General features: G+C 39.3%; 2 protein-coding genes across 2 annotated transcripts; both read left to right on the plus strand.

The window, feature by feature from the left end:
• The first annotated feature begins 2811 nt into the window (after positions 1–2811).
• On the plus strand, positions 2812–5890 carry tp53rk (TP53 regulating kinase). Its single transcript, XM_059329637.1, has 2 exons — positions 2812–3047; positions 5283–5890. Exons 1-2 carry the CDS (start codon positions 2825–2827, stop codon positions 5762–5764), a joined length of 705 nt encoding a protein of 234 aa, XP_059185620.1. The 5' UTR covers positions 2812–2824; the 3' UTR covers positions 5765–5890.
• Positions 5891–6899: 1009 nt separating this feature from the next.
• LOC131969033 (uncharacterized) lies at positions 6900–16004 on the plus strand. Its single transcript, XM_059330149.1, has 7 exons — positions 6900–7062; positions 7696–8034; positions 9024–9356; positions 9460–9579; positions 12756–13091; positions 13763–14080; positions 15256–16004. Exons 1-7 carry the CDS (start codon positions 6999–7001, stop codon positions 15597–15599), a joined length of 1854 nt encoding a protein of 617 aa, XP_059186132.1. The 5' UTR covers positions 6900–6998; the 3' UTR covers positions 15600–16004.
• The last annotated feature ends 1574 nt before the right edge of the window (positions 16005–17578 follow it).

Here is a 17578-nt window from a genome sequence, read left to right on the forward strand (position 1 = left end):
AGGGAGAAGGATAAAGCCATGCTAGCCAATCAGAATCCTCAGAATCAACAACAATGAATAATGCGAGCGACTTCCTGTTCCTTTCAAAACAACTTGATAGAATGAGCATGAGAACCTAAAACCCTGTTTCTCCCAGTTGACACGACAACACATAACCAGAGTTTTTTTTTAGAAATAATCGTTTTCTGTGATAAAAAAACAGGGTTTTCGTGTAAATGAGAGGCCAAACCGCATGGAAATATCTGCATTTTCCCTTCGTGTAAACGGGGCCTGAGCTAAAGCGTTGGAATGCCTGGCATCAAGTAGCAAAGAACAATCTGGCAATGAGTGCTTGAGAGGCAGGAGTCATTATAGTGGCCTGATTAGTGATCAGGGGCAGCTGCAGTTAGGCTGATCAAGTGGGAGTGGCTGGCTGGTAGAATGGAGAATAACTGGGAGAGTGACAACTGCAGGAATGTGGAGCTGAACTGTGACACTCAACTTTTCTTGTATGTGTGTGTGTGTGTGTGTGTGTGTGTGTGTGTGTCTCTGTCTGTGTACGTGTACGTGCAGAGGTTTGGCTGACACACCCTTTCAACTTGCGAGGAGATGGGATTCATCATTCAAAGAACACAGAAATTAACAAGTCATCAGCTGTAGAACAACCTCATGAATCTGACAGAGACTTTTGTTACAAACTTTCTTGAGAACAAATTTAAGGAAAAACTTAAGAAGATATTAGTGAATGTTCTTAAGATGATGAAATGGATTTTTAGTTATGTTTCTTAATGTAGAATTAAAAAACAACTCATTAAACCAATTTAATGCCTGAGTTGGAGCTTCAGAACCAATTAATAAGACTTCAGTTTTCTCTGCCAACCATAACTTGATATCTTAAATGTCATTGGGGCGTCTTTCGGCCGAGTCATCAAGAGAGATGGAGATACAGAACTGTCACCAAAAAATGTAACCTTCATAGTCACTTCAACACATATCTGTTAATTGGTTTCCAGAGAATCCTTGAATGAGATCAGTGTAGATAAAAACATGATTTAAAAGGGCAGATCTTTTTATTTATTTTAATTTTATTTTGTATTTTATTCATTTCCAAAGCCTTCTGAAAACATTTTCCCATGTGACCTCAAGTAGGTTTCTCGATGATAGAGTTAGTACATGTATATCCTTATCTATAACCACTATGTGTTATCAATGACAGTCCCTGTTTGGAGAAGCAAAGTACCAGCACACAAATATAGATAGCAGTGTATTGCTGTCGATCGCACGTTAGTTCGGATCCAAGATCTGTTTCCTTCAAAATGTTTCCTATTTGCAGGTACAGTTTAAATTGGTGGTATTCTGAATACAGTTACTGTCAAACATGGTTGCTGACTCCCCACACAGGATAAGACTCTATGGGACAAACATCACAAAAGTAACCTTTATTCAAAGGGTATTTTTAAAGGTATTAAAAAGTTATTTTCAATTTGCATGAAAGCATCCTATTCCCAAATTCAAAGTAAGGGGATTTGTGTATGAGGATTTGCAAAACATTTTGTTTTCGTTTGGCCATGTGAGTATGCCAGTTACTTCTGTAGCTTGTGTGACACTGACCTTCAATTAGACAGCCAGATTAAAGCTGTGGTGAAGTCCAGCTTCTTCCAGTTGCAGCAGCTAGCAAAAATAAAACCACTCCTGCAAACACGACACTTTGAGATGGTAATCCATGCCTTTGTGACCACTCGGCTGGATTACTGCAATGCACTTTATATGGGGGTTAGTGGGTCCTCCATAGCCCGCCTTCAACTGGTACAAAGTGCTGCTGCACGTCTTTAAACTGGCACAAGAAAGTATGAGCACATTTCACCTGTTTTAGCTTCACTGCATTGGCTGCCCGTTCATTTTAGGATTCATTTTACAATCATTTTATCTGCTTTTAAAGCTTTGAAAGGCCTTGCCCCACCTTACCTCTCTGAGCTGCTACACCCCTACTCTCCCACCCAGTCCCCTGTAGCAATACATACCAGGGAACATATAGGACCCTTTTTTTGAAAAAGGGTGCTATGCTCCCCGCAATCTATCAATCTTTACGGTAGACTCTCAGCATGGCCAGCAGGCCTACCGTCACATGGCCTACCTTAGCTCAAGCAGCCCAAAACTAAATTTGCACAGCAGATACTTTCTGGTTACTTAACAGTTCATTTTTTTGCTTTTTAAATAGGGTGGGGTTAGGGTTAGGACTATTTGCCATTGAATTTGGCACGAATAGTGGAAAAAGTAACAGACCGAGGAATATAGGACCCTTTTTTGGGAACAGTGGGGAGAAAGGGTCCCATGTTCCCCATTCTCATACAAAGAGGGGAACATAGGACCCGGGGAAGAGCTGGGCTGAAGCTCAGAGGGGAACCAGCGTTTGCCATTGCAGCTCCAAAACTTTGGAACAAATTGCCGCTGCACATCAGACAGGCCTCCCCTCTGTCTTATTGTAAATCTCTTCTTAAAACCCACCTCTTCTCGTTGGCTTTTAACACCATGTAGAGTGTTGATTTTATGATTTTATGTGTATACATGCATATTTTATTGTTAGTTGTTGTTGTTGTTTAGTGCATTTTTTTTATTTTATTACATTTTATCATATTGTATTTTAGTGTTTTATTGTCTACTTATCTTTTTTATTGTGCTTTTATTGTGTTATCTATTTATTGTGTTTTTGTGCAGCACTTTGAAAACCCTGTGTTTGCTATAAACGTGCTATATAAATAAAGTGGATTGATTGGGTCGTGTCCCAGCGGTGACCGCTAGGTGGCAGCATGTAGAAACAAGCAGTCGACGAGCAGCGGAAGTAAACATGACCCAGGAGAGGAGCATGGCGGTGTCAGAGTTCCTCAGCAAGGCAGAGTTATTAAAACAAGGAGCAGAAGCCCGAGTGTACCGAGCCGAGTTTCTGGGACAACCGACCATAGTGAAAGAAAGGTTCCCGAAGCGCTACAGACACCCGGTGCTGGACGAGAAGCTGACACACCGGAGGACCGTGCAGGAGGTCCGCTCCATACTGCGCTGCCGGAGAGCAGGTAGTTAACCAGCAGCCTGCTGTCTCTGCTGGCTGAGCCTTTAATGTTGAGCCGTGGAGCTACACAAACCTCTAAACAAGAGTGTTAACGAGGCGCGGACCGGTGCTGCAACAAATCTGTCACCTATGGGTTGAACACTTCATTGCCGGTGTTGTGTCCTTACTGGTTTCCACACTAACTGGTTACTCGTGTGTGCAGCTGTTTTCTGCCTCAGCAGATTCGTCACATATTTAATAAGCATATAACTGGCGATTTCCAGGTTGCATCTCCTTTCTACTGTGGATAATATTGTTTTGTAAGTGAACACTACATCACAGCCACCTATACATTAAAAGAAATCGTGAAAAAATAATGTTTGCAACATCGGTTAGAGCTGGATTTGAATTCACTACAACAAAATGTAATTGTTCATGAACCATCACCTGTATAGTCATTGAAAAAAATACTAGACCACCTTGTTTTCTTCCATTTCTTGTTCATTTTAATGGCGGCTACAACTAAAGGTACATTTGTTTGGACAAATATAATAACAGAAATAGCTCATAAAAGTTAAATTGAAGAGCTCATGTCTAGACATTATCCACGTTTTTATTGATTATAACCAAAATCATTATCAATAAAACCCATGTTAAATGTCTAGATATCAGCTCTTCAATTAAACTCTTATCAGCTATTTTTTGTTTAGGAGAAAACAACAGTGGTCTAATAATTTTTTCCATGACTGTATATGTTTATTAAATATGTGACGAATCTGCTAAATGAGGCAGAAAACAGCTGCACACACCAGGACGGGCACCAGTTAGTTCAGAAACCAGTAAGGACACAACACCGGGTGTTCTGTGGAAAAGGGTAATTCGATTAGTTTCTTTTTCTACAATAACAAAAACAAACAGTATTTTTTCCTACTATTTGTCTATTTATTTTTCTGATTGTTTAATTTATGAAATGTCAGAATTTGAGGGAAAATCGAGATCACAACATTTCAAATGCCTGAGGTGTCTTCAAATTGCTCGTTTAGTCAGAATTAAACCCAATGACGGTCAGTCATCAGTAAAAATGGAAAAAAGCAGCAGGTGCTCATATTTGATAAACTGATCTATATGTCCTGCAGCCCCAAATACCTACTGGAGCGCCAAATGTGTATTAATGTACCACTGACACTAGTCCTCTACAAATTCACTATTTTCTCCGGTTTCAGTAACATTTTTGAAAACTACAGCGTCCTTTTTCAAAAATTAAAATGCAGTGTGGTTTCAGTGTAGCACCCTGTGGTTTTATATAACCGATGGTAGGGCTGGGCGATATGGACCAAAAGTCATATCCTGATATATTTAGGCTGAATATCGATATACGATATATATCCTGATATTTTTATCGCAAAGTGAGAGCAAATGTTCAGTCAAAGTCAATCCAATCCAATCCACTTTATTTATGAAGCACAATATTAGCAAACACAAGGTTTCCAAAGTGCTGCGCAACAATAAATAGATAACACTATAATATAGATAACACAATACAAAGAGATGAAGTAAACAATAGAGCAGTAAAATACAATAAGATTAAATACATTAAAATAGAATAAAATAAGATAAATAAAATGTACTGCCCGCACAAAATAAAATATGTATGTATACAAATAAAAACATAAAATCATAAAAAAAGTCGAAGCCAAATATGACATGTCACAAGTAATTTTATTGAAACTTTTTAAGTGAACATAAATACTGTATAACAACAGGAGTACCTTTTTTTTTTAAATCAAAGCTCCATAAAGTGCACATTTAAATAAAAAAATATCTTAAATAAAGATAGCCTATGAAATAAAATAGGCCAATCTTTTTCCAAAATAAATAATAATTAACATTACAAAATAACTAAATATGACAAACACTAGTAAGGGCAGCATTTATATATAAAGATAGAAAACATTTTTGAAGTATATCGATATTTGCTATGTGGTCTAATTCCACATCACATTAAAAAATATATCGATATATCGCCCAGCCCTAACCGATGGTGTTTGGGCAGAAACCCACAGACAGTGTAGATGAGTTGCAGTATTTAGAAACACGCAAGCACACTGTTGGTTTTGTTCATGAGATTTGTTGACAATAAGAAAATGTGGAACATCCTTATCAATTCCTTTTCATAGTTTAAAAGTGTAGTTTTTGTATTTTTAGAGCCCAACATATTATTTGTTAAATCTGACTCTTCTTCAACTTCTCTCCTCCTCAGGAATATCTGCCCCTGGAGTCTACTTTGTAGACTACACATCCCACTGTATTTTCCTGGAAGATATTGTGGGTTCCTCGACTGTACGTGACCACATCGCTTCTGCTCAGCAGTCCGGTTCCTGTAAGGATCTGGAGCAGCTGGCTGAGAGAGTAGGTCAGATCGTGGCTAAAATGCATGACGAGGATGTGATCCACGGAGACCTGACCACCTCCAACATGCTGCTGAGAGGAGCACTGGACGACAGGGAGGCCACACTGTTCCTCATCGACTTTGGCCTGAGTTACATCTCGGCTCTGCCGGAGGATAAAGGGGTGGATTTATATGTGTTAGAGAAGGCTTTCCTCAGCACCCACCCAAACACAGAGGCGCTGTTTGAGAGGCTGCTGAAGAGCTACGCAGCATCCTCTAAGAAGTCGCCAGCAGTCATTAAAAAGCTTGATGAGGTTCGGTTGAGAGGGAGGAAGAGGTCGATGGTGGGATGACGGTCCATGCTGTGTACACGGACAAGCCTCTCTGAAAAATGAAAATGATGTTTCTGAAAAAAATATGATTACAAACTTGTTTTGCAAAAAAAGAATTTACAAAATTAAAAGTACTTTAAATTAAAAGTATTGTGTAACAAATGTTTTTTATTCTTATGGAGATTTTTTTGTGAAAAAAACAAACAAACAAACAGATTTTTTGTGTGAAAAACAAACAAACAAACAGATTTTTTAACGATGATGGCACATTTTTTACTGGTCATTTTTTAAGATGTGATATCACAGTGAAATTTCAGAAATATGTAGAAGGTATCAATTTTCTTATGTATTATAGTACATAATTTTTACCTCAAGGGGGTGCCAAAGGTCTATATCTCTGAATTAGCTTTATTGACTCAAACAAAGTTTGGTCTGTATGATTTGGGTATGGATTGTGGATTTCAGTGAACATCCCAATATATGTCCACAAGTCTTCATTCAAATGCTACCAAACTGACATCCTGTGGATACAAGATATCACATGTTTTAAATTGTGTTCAGATTGGGTCAAAATATGACCATGTGATGTTAAACCTCCAATTTACTTCTCTACCATTGATAACTTTCTTTTCCTGTAAATAATAAGGTTTGAGAAATAAAATGAAGGAGTTCAAGCCAGTTTTTTGTAGTATTAAATATTCAAACTTTCCAGAACAACACAACAATATACACTTATGTACTGCACCTAATAAAGTGGTGGTGTGTGGGGAAAAAGGAGAGAACTGAAGTGCTTTGCTGATGGAAGACTGTTCATTTGATTTTTTTTTTTTGATAAACAGAAAATTCTGTATGAGATGAGCAAGATCATAAATATTTAACAACTGCAATACATTTAGATAGTTCCACTTGATGATATTTGCATAGTCATGTTATTGACTCATAATTGCAAATGTGTTGCTGTGAGCAAAAGAGTCCCACTGAGCCTTACAGCACATGGCTGTCTGTGGGTGCATGAAGGAGGTGTGAGCCACAGGTCAGAGTCTAGGAGGTGGAGCATAAGAACAATTAGAACAAGCAATGAGCAGCCAGGCAATGTTTACCAGCCAAACCCTCCTCGACACGTCTCCTGAAGCAACCACCTTGTGATCCTCAGTCCATGGAATCTCTTTGAACTCTGCGAATACACTCGGCAGAAACTAGCGCTTCAAAATTTGCTTTCTTCATCATGTATTGACAACCAGACGACTGAGTCCAAATGAAGCACCTACAGAATGTAAAAATTATGATTAAAGTCATGGTTGTTGTTTTGCACTGTGGAGGTAAGTATTGAGCATTTTTAATCATTGTTCTGGTATAAAGTTGTAAAGGAAATCTGTTTGTCTTTTGCACAGCTCATTGTCTCGTGTTTTTGGAAACTGGGTATGCCCACGGGGGGGAAATTTGTACATTTTTAAGTAAAATTTTGTGCACTTTGAGAGCTAAATGAGTGGAAACACCACGTAACATTTTTCATTGTTTGGTGATACTGTATTATAGAATCTCTAGAGGGCAAATCTTCATAATTTATTGTGTAAAGTGTCAATCATTTTTTTGCATGTGTAAAGGGCAGCCAATAAGGCACTTTCTCTCATTTTCACCACTCTAGAGGCACTTTAGCAACACTTTTTCAACCACGGAGGCACCAGAAGGGCACTAGAAGGACACTCATTAAGGCACATTATCAAATTTTCTTGCTCTAGAGGGCACATCATCATAACATATTTTATATGAAGGGGCACCCTAGAGGTCACCCATTCTTTTTTTGCACGTGTAAAGGGCAGCCAATAAGGCACTTCGTCTCGTTTTCACCACTCTAGAGGCACTTTAGCAGCTTTTTCAACCGTGGAGGCATGGGGGGCGGTCCCCCCCATTACCCCCCCCTGAGTCCGCCACTGTCCCATCTGTGTTTCCAGGTTCCTCAGCTGACACGAGAAGGAAGCTCAGTGTCTTGGTGGGTGCAGATGTGACTCTCAGCTGCCGGTTTGATAAACTGTCCAAGCGTGTGGAGTGGAGCACTCTCACCATTGAGTGGAACATGGTGGATAAACTTGCAGAGAAGAGGATTGTGTACCTTTTCGAAGATGGCAGAGCACATGTGAACAGATATGGCACCGTGGTGGATAGAATGCGGCTGCTGGAAAGGGATGCATCTCTGCAGCTTCGTAATGTGACTGTGGGGGATGAAGGGCTGTACAACTGCAGAATCATCACACCTCTGGTCTACACAGAGGCCACCTCACTGGAAGTGCTGGGTTGGTTTTTTACTCTAATGATTTAGAAACACTTTCAGATGTTTAGTAAAACATTTCCACTAACCAGCCTTGAAAAAAAGTCTTTCAGTAAATGAGATACAACCCTGATATAAAAAAGGTGGGACGCTATCTAAAACATAAATAAAAATAGAACGCTTCAAATTCAGAATTCTGTATATTGACAAAAACAAAAAACCCAAAAAGACATTAACAACATAAATTATATTGCCTTTGCACAATTTTCAATTGAATATAGGTCAAAAAGAATGAGCAAAATTGTTGCATTCTGTTTTATGAAAACTTCAGGGCTGGATGCTGATGTGTGCCACCAAAACACACATTTAAAAAAAAAAAAAAACAAGTTTGATTTCATGTTGTCTTTTTTATTTTATTATTTCAAGTAAAAACACGATTGCTTTATTCAAAATATGCCTGTACAATTATTTATTATTTAAATTGTCATTCATAAATTTGTTTCATTCGATTCATTCCAGTTTTGGTTCTGGTGTTTTTTTCTTGCAGCAGAACAAGCTTGAGGCACAATATTGACATATTATCACCCTATAAAGTTAGGGTTAGTTATGCCAAAAGTATTTGCAACTGTTCCTTAGTTATACATGGACTTGTGTTTCTGTTCATCTAATGACTGCATGTTCAATAGTCACTCTTCTTTTAGCTCTATTTTGGTCTCCGCCTACTCTTGAAATGTCTTGATAAAGATAAAGATAATAAGATAAGATAAAAGATAAATGCTGATAAAGGCTTCACTACAAATCCACTAAGTTCGCTATTGCTAACTGCTGTGACTTTCAGTGATTGGGCCGAAGCTAAAAAAAAGCAACATCCTACAAAGTTTTGTCCCTCAAAAAAACATTTTCAGCAGTTTTTGGCAATGTGAGACTTGTTGTATATGGTGCATGAATGCATGTTGTAGAATTTAGGGAATAACAACTAAAAAAATAAATGTACTGTTTTTGCCCTTCCTCCAGCTCGGCCTTCAGTGTTGCTCCCACAAAAGGCAGCAGTGACAGAGGGGGAGGAGAAGACGATACAGTGTGACATCACACGTTTTTATCCAGAGAAACTTGCAGTGACATGGCTCCTCCAAAACGCCTCCCATACTGTCCACACAGGTGCAAGCCACCTCTACCGTGTCTGCACAGAAATGGCTATACGCAATCCAGATGGCACCTACAGTATTCACAGTGGCATCACACTGCACTCCTCCACAGTGAAGGACGGAGAGTTACGCATCATCTGCCAGGTGGAACACCAGACCTTCAGCCGGCCATATAACACATCTGTTACACTGACTGTTCAGGGTGGGATTTCACTGTTTCTTTCCGTCATTCTTTAAACTCTGAGTTAACCCATTATCCACACTGAATGACATATATGGACCTCTCAAACCCCTCCCCCCTGCAGCTCCATCACAGCCCCCGTACAGTGCAGCCACCCTGATAGCTGTCAGCAGTGTCATCAGCCTGCTGATGGTTTCCTCTGTCATCGGAGGTGCTTTGCTTCTCTACAGATATTTCTGTAAAGGTAGGTCTCCATTTGAACAAATTGCATTTTGTTTTATTATTTTATTTCAAGTAAAGATTGGACACTATATAGACATATAGAGACACATAGAGACAGGCAACCGGCACTCTCTCATCCACCCCTACAGGCAACTTAGATTCACAAAGTCAACTTAACCTACTTGTCTTTGGACTATGGAAGGAAGAAAACCCACACTGAACATGCAAACTCCTAACAGAAGAGCCCAAGCTGTATTTGAACCTGTGTATCTGTGAAGTGAAAGTGCTAGCCACTACACCACCCTTAAGTTCTAACATCCTTGTGAATTGTATAAGAAAAAACAGGGATTCACCATAATATTACTAGGGGTGTGAAAAGATCTCGCAAGATTAAACTCGACGATATTCCTTATCGCATTAAAATCTGTCTCGCGAGATTTGTGAGCTATCCAAACTTCTATGTGTGACCTGTGGGGGCAGTACAAGGAAAAGAAGAAGAGGAGGAGAAGGAGGGGAAGCAGCCAGAAAGAGGTGGCAGGGGCTGGCGGCTCCTTAAGAAGAGTAAGAACGAGCTGGAGTCTGCAAATTGCTAATATGCCATCAGTTAGCTCTGTAGCAGTACAGTGTGTATGTGCTGCTGCTGCAGGAGGTGTTCACTTAGCGATCTCTGTTTGTTTACAACAAGCACCAGACACTCTGTGTACAGTTAGCGATGCCGGTTAATTCAAGATCGTTATGTTAATGATCAGCGGAGACGCTGTGCATAATTAGCCATGCTGCTTTGTTTATGATCAGCTGCAAATGTTGTGCACAGTTAGCTACGGCGGCCACAGTTGCTTCTCCCGTTTTAATCCATCGCTTATGTGATCACGGTTGGAACTGTCGCTATGCGATAACGCAACGGTCGAAAACCATACGTCACCTTCGGAGTCTCTAAATCCCTCTGGGGGCCTTTTTGTAATGCAGACAGGCAGAGTGAGCAGACTTTTGAGAGGGCATGGCCTGAGACTTTCCCGCTGGCCACTCTTCCTCCTAAAGGAAACACGGCTTATATTGTTTGCACTTTTTTTTAACGTTTATAAATTTTAGTTTCAGTTTCAGTTTGTGGAAGAAGAAGTTTATTAAAGCTCATGCCTCCATCATGCATGTAAGAGTTATAATAAAACATGTCAAAATGCATGAGCAACTCGGTTAAATAAAAGTCTGTTGGTCCAGTCATATATCTTGTCATTGTAGTTTTCTTAAAATCTCGTCTCGTCTTAGCCTGGGTATACCCATACTGCTACCGATTTCATTTCGAACTGTCAAAGGGTCTGGAAACCAGGGAGGTTTCTTAGCCCTGTTTTAAGGATCCAATCACAGAGCGGGGAGGGACGGTAAGGCGATGATGCGTACTACTCGGCAGACGGAAGCTTGTAGTTTTCTTACGGATCCAACATGGCTGCAGCAGACGCGAAGCTCTCTTTAGCTGTAGATGGTGTTTTAAATAGTTTAGAGCGAAAGTTGAAAGGCGAAAGGTCTCTCGGCAGCTCCGCTGTCCCCCGGCTCGTAGCGAGATCACCGGCGTTACGGTAGCGGGGCTAATATCGGTAGCGTTACGCTATCATTACGGTAGCGGGGCTATTAGCCCCGCTATTGTAACGCCGGTGATCTGGCTACGAGCCGGGGGACAGCGGAGCCGGAGAGAGACCCGCAGCAGCTTGTTTATTGCCCATAAAATCAGTGGATGTGTGTGGCTGAATGACATGAGGGGGAATAAAGCGTGAAAATAAATAATCTTGCAGAAAGCGAGAACTGGAGAAGCAAAGCACCAAACAACACTCTCACAGACACACAACAAACATCCATTTCATTTGTTGCTCTACATACGTCATCTGGTATAACTGATACGATTGGCTAAGAGCTACCTACAGACGCTTTTGATAGACATTCTAAGCGCCCAATAAACGGCTCCGGAGGATCGTAAACCACGCCTCCTCTACGGAGAAATGAACGGCTGGTTCCCAGACTAGATCTCATTTGAGATTAGTCTGGTGTTAGCCAGGCTAGTCTCGTCTCGTCTCGTGAACCCAATATCGTGTCTCGTCTCGTTTGTTAGTGTATTGTCACACCCCTAATAATTACTGCTCCATAGCATTACCAATAGTCATCAAATGATCTTCATTATACAAAGGTTTCTTTCTTCAATATATTTCTGAGAAAAATATACTTTATTAAGTTGACTTTGGATACTTGCAGAGTGTGATTTATGTTTAATAAATATTGTAGGTGCTTGTAAAATGTCATGCAGTGTTAGAGCTTAAACAAGCCAGCATGGAGCAATTAGACCTGCAAAGATAACTTGTCATGTAAGAACAGAACAAGTGTGTTAGAAAGGTGTTGTTTCTCCAGCAGCCTCCAGATCAGCTTCAAGGCTGCTAGTCAGAGATGCTTCCAAGAATTCCTCTCATTTGTTTTAATGACAGTACTAAATTTACTAAACACCCCACTGAACACATTTGGTTTAAGACATGTCGACTGAAAAGGTCTTTCACCCATAAGAACCCAGAGCCAGTAATACTTAAAAAGGAAAATTATGGGGGATATACCACAGACCAAGTGGACCTTATGATATATCTTATTTTAAAATGAATAAACTGGACACCTTTTCCGCTTACAGAAACACAAATCTGCCTTTTTCTTTGAATCTCCACAACATTTATCAAAATTGTGAAATTTACAGTGCTGTTTAACAATACATTATTTTTTAGATTTGTTTTTAAGTAACAAAATAATATTAAATCAATAATAAATAAAAAAAAATAACCATCTGCCTTTTTTGTTTTCATCTCCATAACATATATCAAAATTGTGACTTTAATAGTGCTGTTAGACAACAAATTCCATTTCAGATTTGTTTTTAAGTAACAAAATAATAATAAATCGAGAATAAATAAATATAAATAACACTGCCTTATTGGACGGCTTCTCAATAAGCTACTGTAGCTGTAGAACATGAAAAAAACACACGTTAGTACTTGAGAAAACACACATGAACATTACTAGAACATAAAATGTTTGTGACACCCATGTCACCGTGGGTTCTTATGGGTTAATTTGTCATTGTGTAAGTTTGATTCATAGTCACAATGAAGAAAACAAACTATATTGTCATTGTCTTAATTGTGCAATAACATGTATTTCTATCTTGCTGCTCAGCTCCACCAAGTGTTTCTGAAATCAGCCAACCCAGCATCATATATGCTCAGGTGCAGACTGAGCTGAAATGCACCATCCGAGGAGCAAGACAGCGTGAGCTCAAAGTGAAATGGTTTAAACTAAGAAGCAGTGCAGACTCAGAGGTCCAGTCAGAATCTGCCTCTCTGTTGGTCAGTGAGGATCTGAGTGAACAGGCGTGTCTCCAGTCAGACGGCAGACACCACACATCTGTCCTGACTGTGTGTCTGACTGTCACTGAAGACCTGACCAGATACCAGTGTGTGGTGCTGTGCAGGGGCAAGCGCTTCAGCAGAAAGACAACAGTCCGGGTTAAAGGTCAGTAACTGTTACTCTCACAGCATACTGTATTCATGTCACCAGGCTAACTAACCTTAGTATATTCTTTATCACAACCAGTGAGATTATATGCAACATTTTGGAACACCAAGGTCATCTGTTTCCTAGTTGCATTATTTTTACATTACAATAGTTCTTACTGGAAAGACCTAAAATCAATAGATGCTACATATAAAGGAATATATTCTGTGTTGCTGTTATTACACTGCAAAAAAGGTGTGTCTGAAAACAAGATAAAACACTAAATCTGAGGGAAATGATCTTGCTGCATGGACAGATAATTTCACTTGACAAGATTTCTTAAATTATGATTATTAAATCTAGAAATAAGTATATTAACTCTTAAAACAAGGTGAATTAAAGCTGCAAGCAGCGATGAACTGGCCCAAGCAGAGTGCACTGCAGATTATTTGTTTCTTACCAAGATAAAAAAAATTTAGATTAAGAAGTGTTAGATAATGTATCTTGTTTTAAGAGTTAATTTCTTATTTTAAGCGTTCAACAAATTATCTGTCCATGCAGCAAGATCATTTCCCTCAGTTTTAGTGTTTTTATCTCATTTTTAGACACTTTAGACACTGAATGACTCTTGTATGATTTGACACAATTTTCCTCTCCCCTCACACACACACACACTCACACACCTCCAGTGGAGCCGTCTTTCCTCCAGATCTCCAGCATCCCTCAGATCCCTAAAGTGGAGAGGCTGCTGGTTCTCTGCTGTCGGGTGGAGAACTTCCATCCCCAGGACATTGAGCTGGAGTGGTTCAGGAATGACGGGGAGCCGGTTGGCCAATTCACACATTTTGGACCTTTCTCCGACCACAACCATCTCTACAGTGTGTGGAGTAAGATCCAGCTGGTCATGGCCAGAGAGGACGAGAGTGCAATCTACACTTGCCGTGTCTACCACTCCAGCTTTGCTGCTCCGGGTTATAAAGACGTCCTGTACCACATCAACACTCAAGGTAGCAGCACCAAACTTTTAGTGCAAATACCTTTCAAAAAGTCTTTCAGTGATGTCTTCTAAAAGTCACGAGACCTATATAAAAACACTTTGCAGCCTTGAGACAGACTTTACTACCATATCTAGCAAACTTTGGAATTAAAAACACTTCTTCTACTTTCATTGTTATTATGTTAGATAAAGGTCCAAGCTTCAAAGTTTTTCTAACCTCTACCCACCCTGGGAGCAATTTCTTCAGCCATGGGTTTTAGCACAAAGCTGCCTCCCTGTCCTCACTTATGAAGATGTATTTCCAGCCATTCTGCATTTGGAAAAGGTTATATTTCATCTCCTGTAGTTTGTCAGAAAATGATCCATCTACTGGGTCCATTCTTGGTCAGTTCATATACTGTCATGGCAAGTGAATCCAGGCAATAAGGGACAGAACCCACACTGCAAAAAAGGTGTCTAAAAACCAGATAAAAACACTAAATCTGAGGGAAATGATCTTGCTGCATGGACAGATAATTTCACTTGACAAGATTTCTTAAATTAAGATTGTTAAATCTAGAAATGAGCAATTGTTTTTTTTATCTTGGTAAGAACCAAATAATTGTCAGTGCACTCTGCTCGGGCCAGTTCATCGCTGCTTGCAGCTTTAATTTATCTTGTTTTAAGAGTTAATTTCTTATTTTAAGTGTTCAACATGATTATTTTTTAACAATCTAAATTTAAGAAATCTTGTCAAGTGAAATTTTCTGTCCATGCAGCAAGAAAATTTCCCTCAGATTTAGTTTTTTTATCTTGTTTTTAGACACACCTTTTTTGCAATGCAGGGATTGCATTCCGATTAGTTGGCAACCGTTTTACTGAGCCACATGAAGCCACAATGTGGCCCATTTACTTTATGTGAAACGGGGAACTAACACTGCTCTCTTTGGACTACAGCATCAGAAAGTCATACATTAGAATAAATAATGTCCAAAGCCCAAGCAGCCAAAATAGAGTTCACTGTGGCAATACTGAAGTGCTGAAAAGAACCAAAGCATACTTATTAACTGGAAAGGCCACATGAATATGTCAAAATTAATGTGACACTTTCAACACTATTCATGTTAAATGTCGATGCTTCATGCTGCACATACAGCAACAACTTTTAACACTGAACTTTAATTCCCTATACCCATGTCTTAACAGGAACTCCTCCTAATGTGATGTTCATCGACTGTGAGCCGCTGTGTCCTCTGCTGAATGAAGAGTGTACACTGCACCTGTGCATCAAAGACTTCTGTCCCGAGGACGTGTCAGTGACTTGGACTAAAGATGGAGAGATGGTTCACTCCGGCATCTTCAACACTCCTCCAAGCCTGAACATCAACGGCCTCTACTCCATGTTCAGCTTTCTCAAGCTCACTCCCAACAAGGACAACCACGGTGGTGAGTTCAGGTGCCGGGTGGTCCACAGTGCCCAGAGGGAGCCTGAGGAGAGGCTCTTCACCCTGCTGGCATCCCACGGCCTGCCGCTGATAGACGGCTGCTGATGTCCCCTTCATGTAAATGGTTGTATTCCATGTACAGTAGTCTGATTTGTGAAAGTTAGGGTGTAGATCAGTAGAGGTTCTCATGAGTTTCTCACTTCTGCCTGCTGCTCTGCTAACAATGCACTCGACAAGGTTATTATACTTACACTGTAACAAAATGCTGTGTATTTACGGTGAATTTACAACAGTATACTACTGTATTTTATAATAATTGTAAAATACTGTTAAATATTCGTCCCTCACATGTAAATTAACATTTAAATTGGTCAATTTACAATAAAAGTAGATAACTATAAATTAAAAGCGTTAAACACTATTTGTAATGAATTGCTGTAAAATAACACACACCATTATCCTACGATCATATACTGTAAGCCAAAATACGGTAATATAATGTTAAATTAATTACAGTATGTGGACTGTAAAATAACAGTAAAATACTGGCGTCCCTGCTGCCAGTATTTTACTGTTATTTTACAGTGAAATTTGTTACAGTGTAACAAAAACTAATGAAATAACGAAAACTAGAATTAAAATAACATTTTCGTTAACTGAAATAAAACTAAAAACTAAAGTATTTTAAAAAATGATAACTAACTGAAACTGTATTGTGTGGTTATAAAACTAACTAAGACTAACTAAAATTACAGTGAAAATGTCCTTTGTTTTCGTCTTTGTCAAATTTTCCATACATAATGTAGTGTTTCTATTTCTCCTCCACTGAGTGTGTGTATTCCTGCTTTGTGGGCTTCTGGGAGAAGCGCGAGGTAAATTACTGTAATGACACCATGTTGGCTGTAAAGACAAACTTCTCAGCTTTCAGAAAACATTGTAAATATGAAAATTCGGATAGCATAAACCGTTCAGTTATTATGGTAATCTGAAGTGCGCATGTCTTCAATTTGCTCATGATATTACAAATCACATTTTTTTGTAGTGCCACTCAATAATAAATAATAAATTCATTAATAAAAACCAAACTAATATGAAGCATTTTCAAAAACTAAAAACTAAACTAAAACTAGCAAACTCACTCTAAAAAATATTTAAAACTAACTGAAAACAAATCATAAAAAAGCCAGACTGGAATTTGCCAAACTACATGTGCAGCCACAAAGCTTCTGGGAGAATGTCCTATGGACAGATGAGACAAAAATGGAACTTTTCGCCAAGGCACATCAGCTCTATGTTCACAGACGGGAAAATGAAACATGTTAAGAAAAGAACACTGTCCCTACTGTGAAACATGGAGGAGGCTCTGTTATGTTCTGGGGCTGCTTTGCTGCATCTGGCACAGGGTGTCTTGAATCTGTACAGGGTACAATGAAATCTCAAGACTATCAAGGGATTCTAGAGAGAAATGTGCTGGCCAGTGTCAGAAAGCTTGGTCTCAGTCGCAGGTCATGGGTCTTGCAACAGGATAATGACCCCAAACACAACTAAAAACACCCAGGAATGGCTAAGAGGAAAACATTGGACCATTCTAAAGTGGCCTTCTATGAGCCCTGACCTAAATCCTATTCTTTGGAAGGAGCTGAAACACGCCGTCTGGAAAAGGCACCCTTCAAACCTGAGACAACTGGAGCAGTTTGCTCATGAGGAGTTGGCCAAAATACCTGCCGAGAGGTGCAGAAGTCTCATTGACAGTTACAGGAATCGTTTGGTTGCAGTGATTGCCTCAAAAGATTGTGCAACAAAATATTAAGTTAAGGATACCATCATTTTTGTCCAAGCCTGTTTCATGAGTTTATTTTTATTTTTTTTTAAATAATTCTGTTGAAGCATGGTTGAAAAGCAATGTCTGACTTTCATTGGTTAATTTTCATAGAATTTTTTATTTATTATTACTTTTGTCAGATTCAAGTTATTTCTGTGACCATTGTGAGTTTTTCTTTCATTAACTGAGAGGTACCAACAATGCTGTCCATGTGTGTACACTGTAATAAATTATTCTGTAATCATTTCATTTTACTTAATAT

This window comes from Centropristis striata, chromosome 3 (genome assembly GCF_030273125.1).
Source record: "Centropristis striata isolate RG_2023a ecotype Rhode Island chromosome 3, C.striata_1.0, whole genome shotgun sequence".
Lineage (NCBI taxonomy): Eukaryota > Metazoa > Chordata > Actinopteri > Perciformes > Serranidae > Centropristis > Centropristis striata.

Bases quoted from the DNA above. Each gene is read 5' to 3' on its own strand.
- tp53rk (XM_059329637.1), top strand. From the start codon at position 2,825: ATGACCCAGGAGAGGAGCATGGCGGTGTCAGAGTTCCTCAGCAAGGCA. The intron at 3,048-5,282 runs GTAGTTAACCAG...TCTCCTCCTCAG, and splicing joins ACTGCGCTGCCGGAGAGCAG to GAATATCTGCCCCTGGAGTC.
- LOC131969033 (XM_059330149.1), top strand. From the start codon at position 6,999: ATGAAGCACCTACAGAATGTAAAAATTATGATTAAAGTCATGGTTGTT. The intron at 13,092-13,762 runs GTCAGTAACTGT...ACACACCTCCAG, and splicing joins GACAACAGTCCGGGTTAAAG to TGGAGCCGTCTTTCCTCCAG. The intron at 14,081-15,255 runs GTAGCAGCACCA...ATGTCTTAACAG, and splicing joins GTACCACATCAACACTCAAG to GAACTCCTCCTAATGTGATG.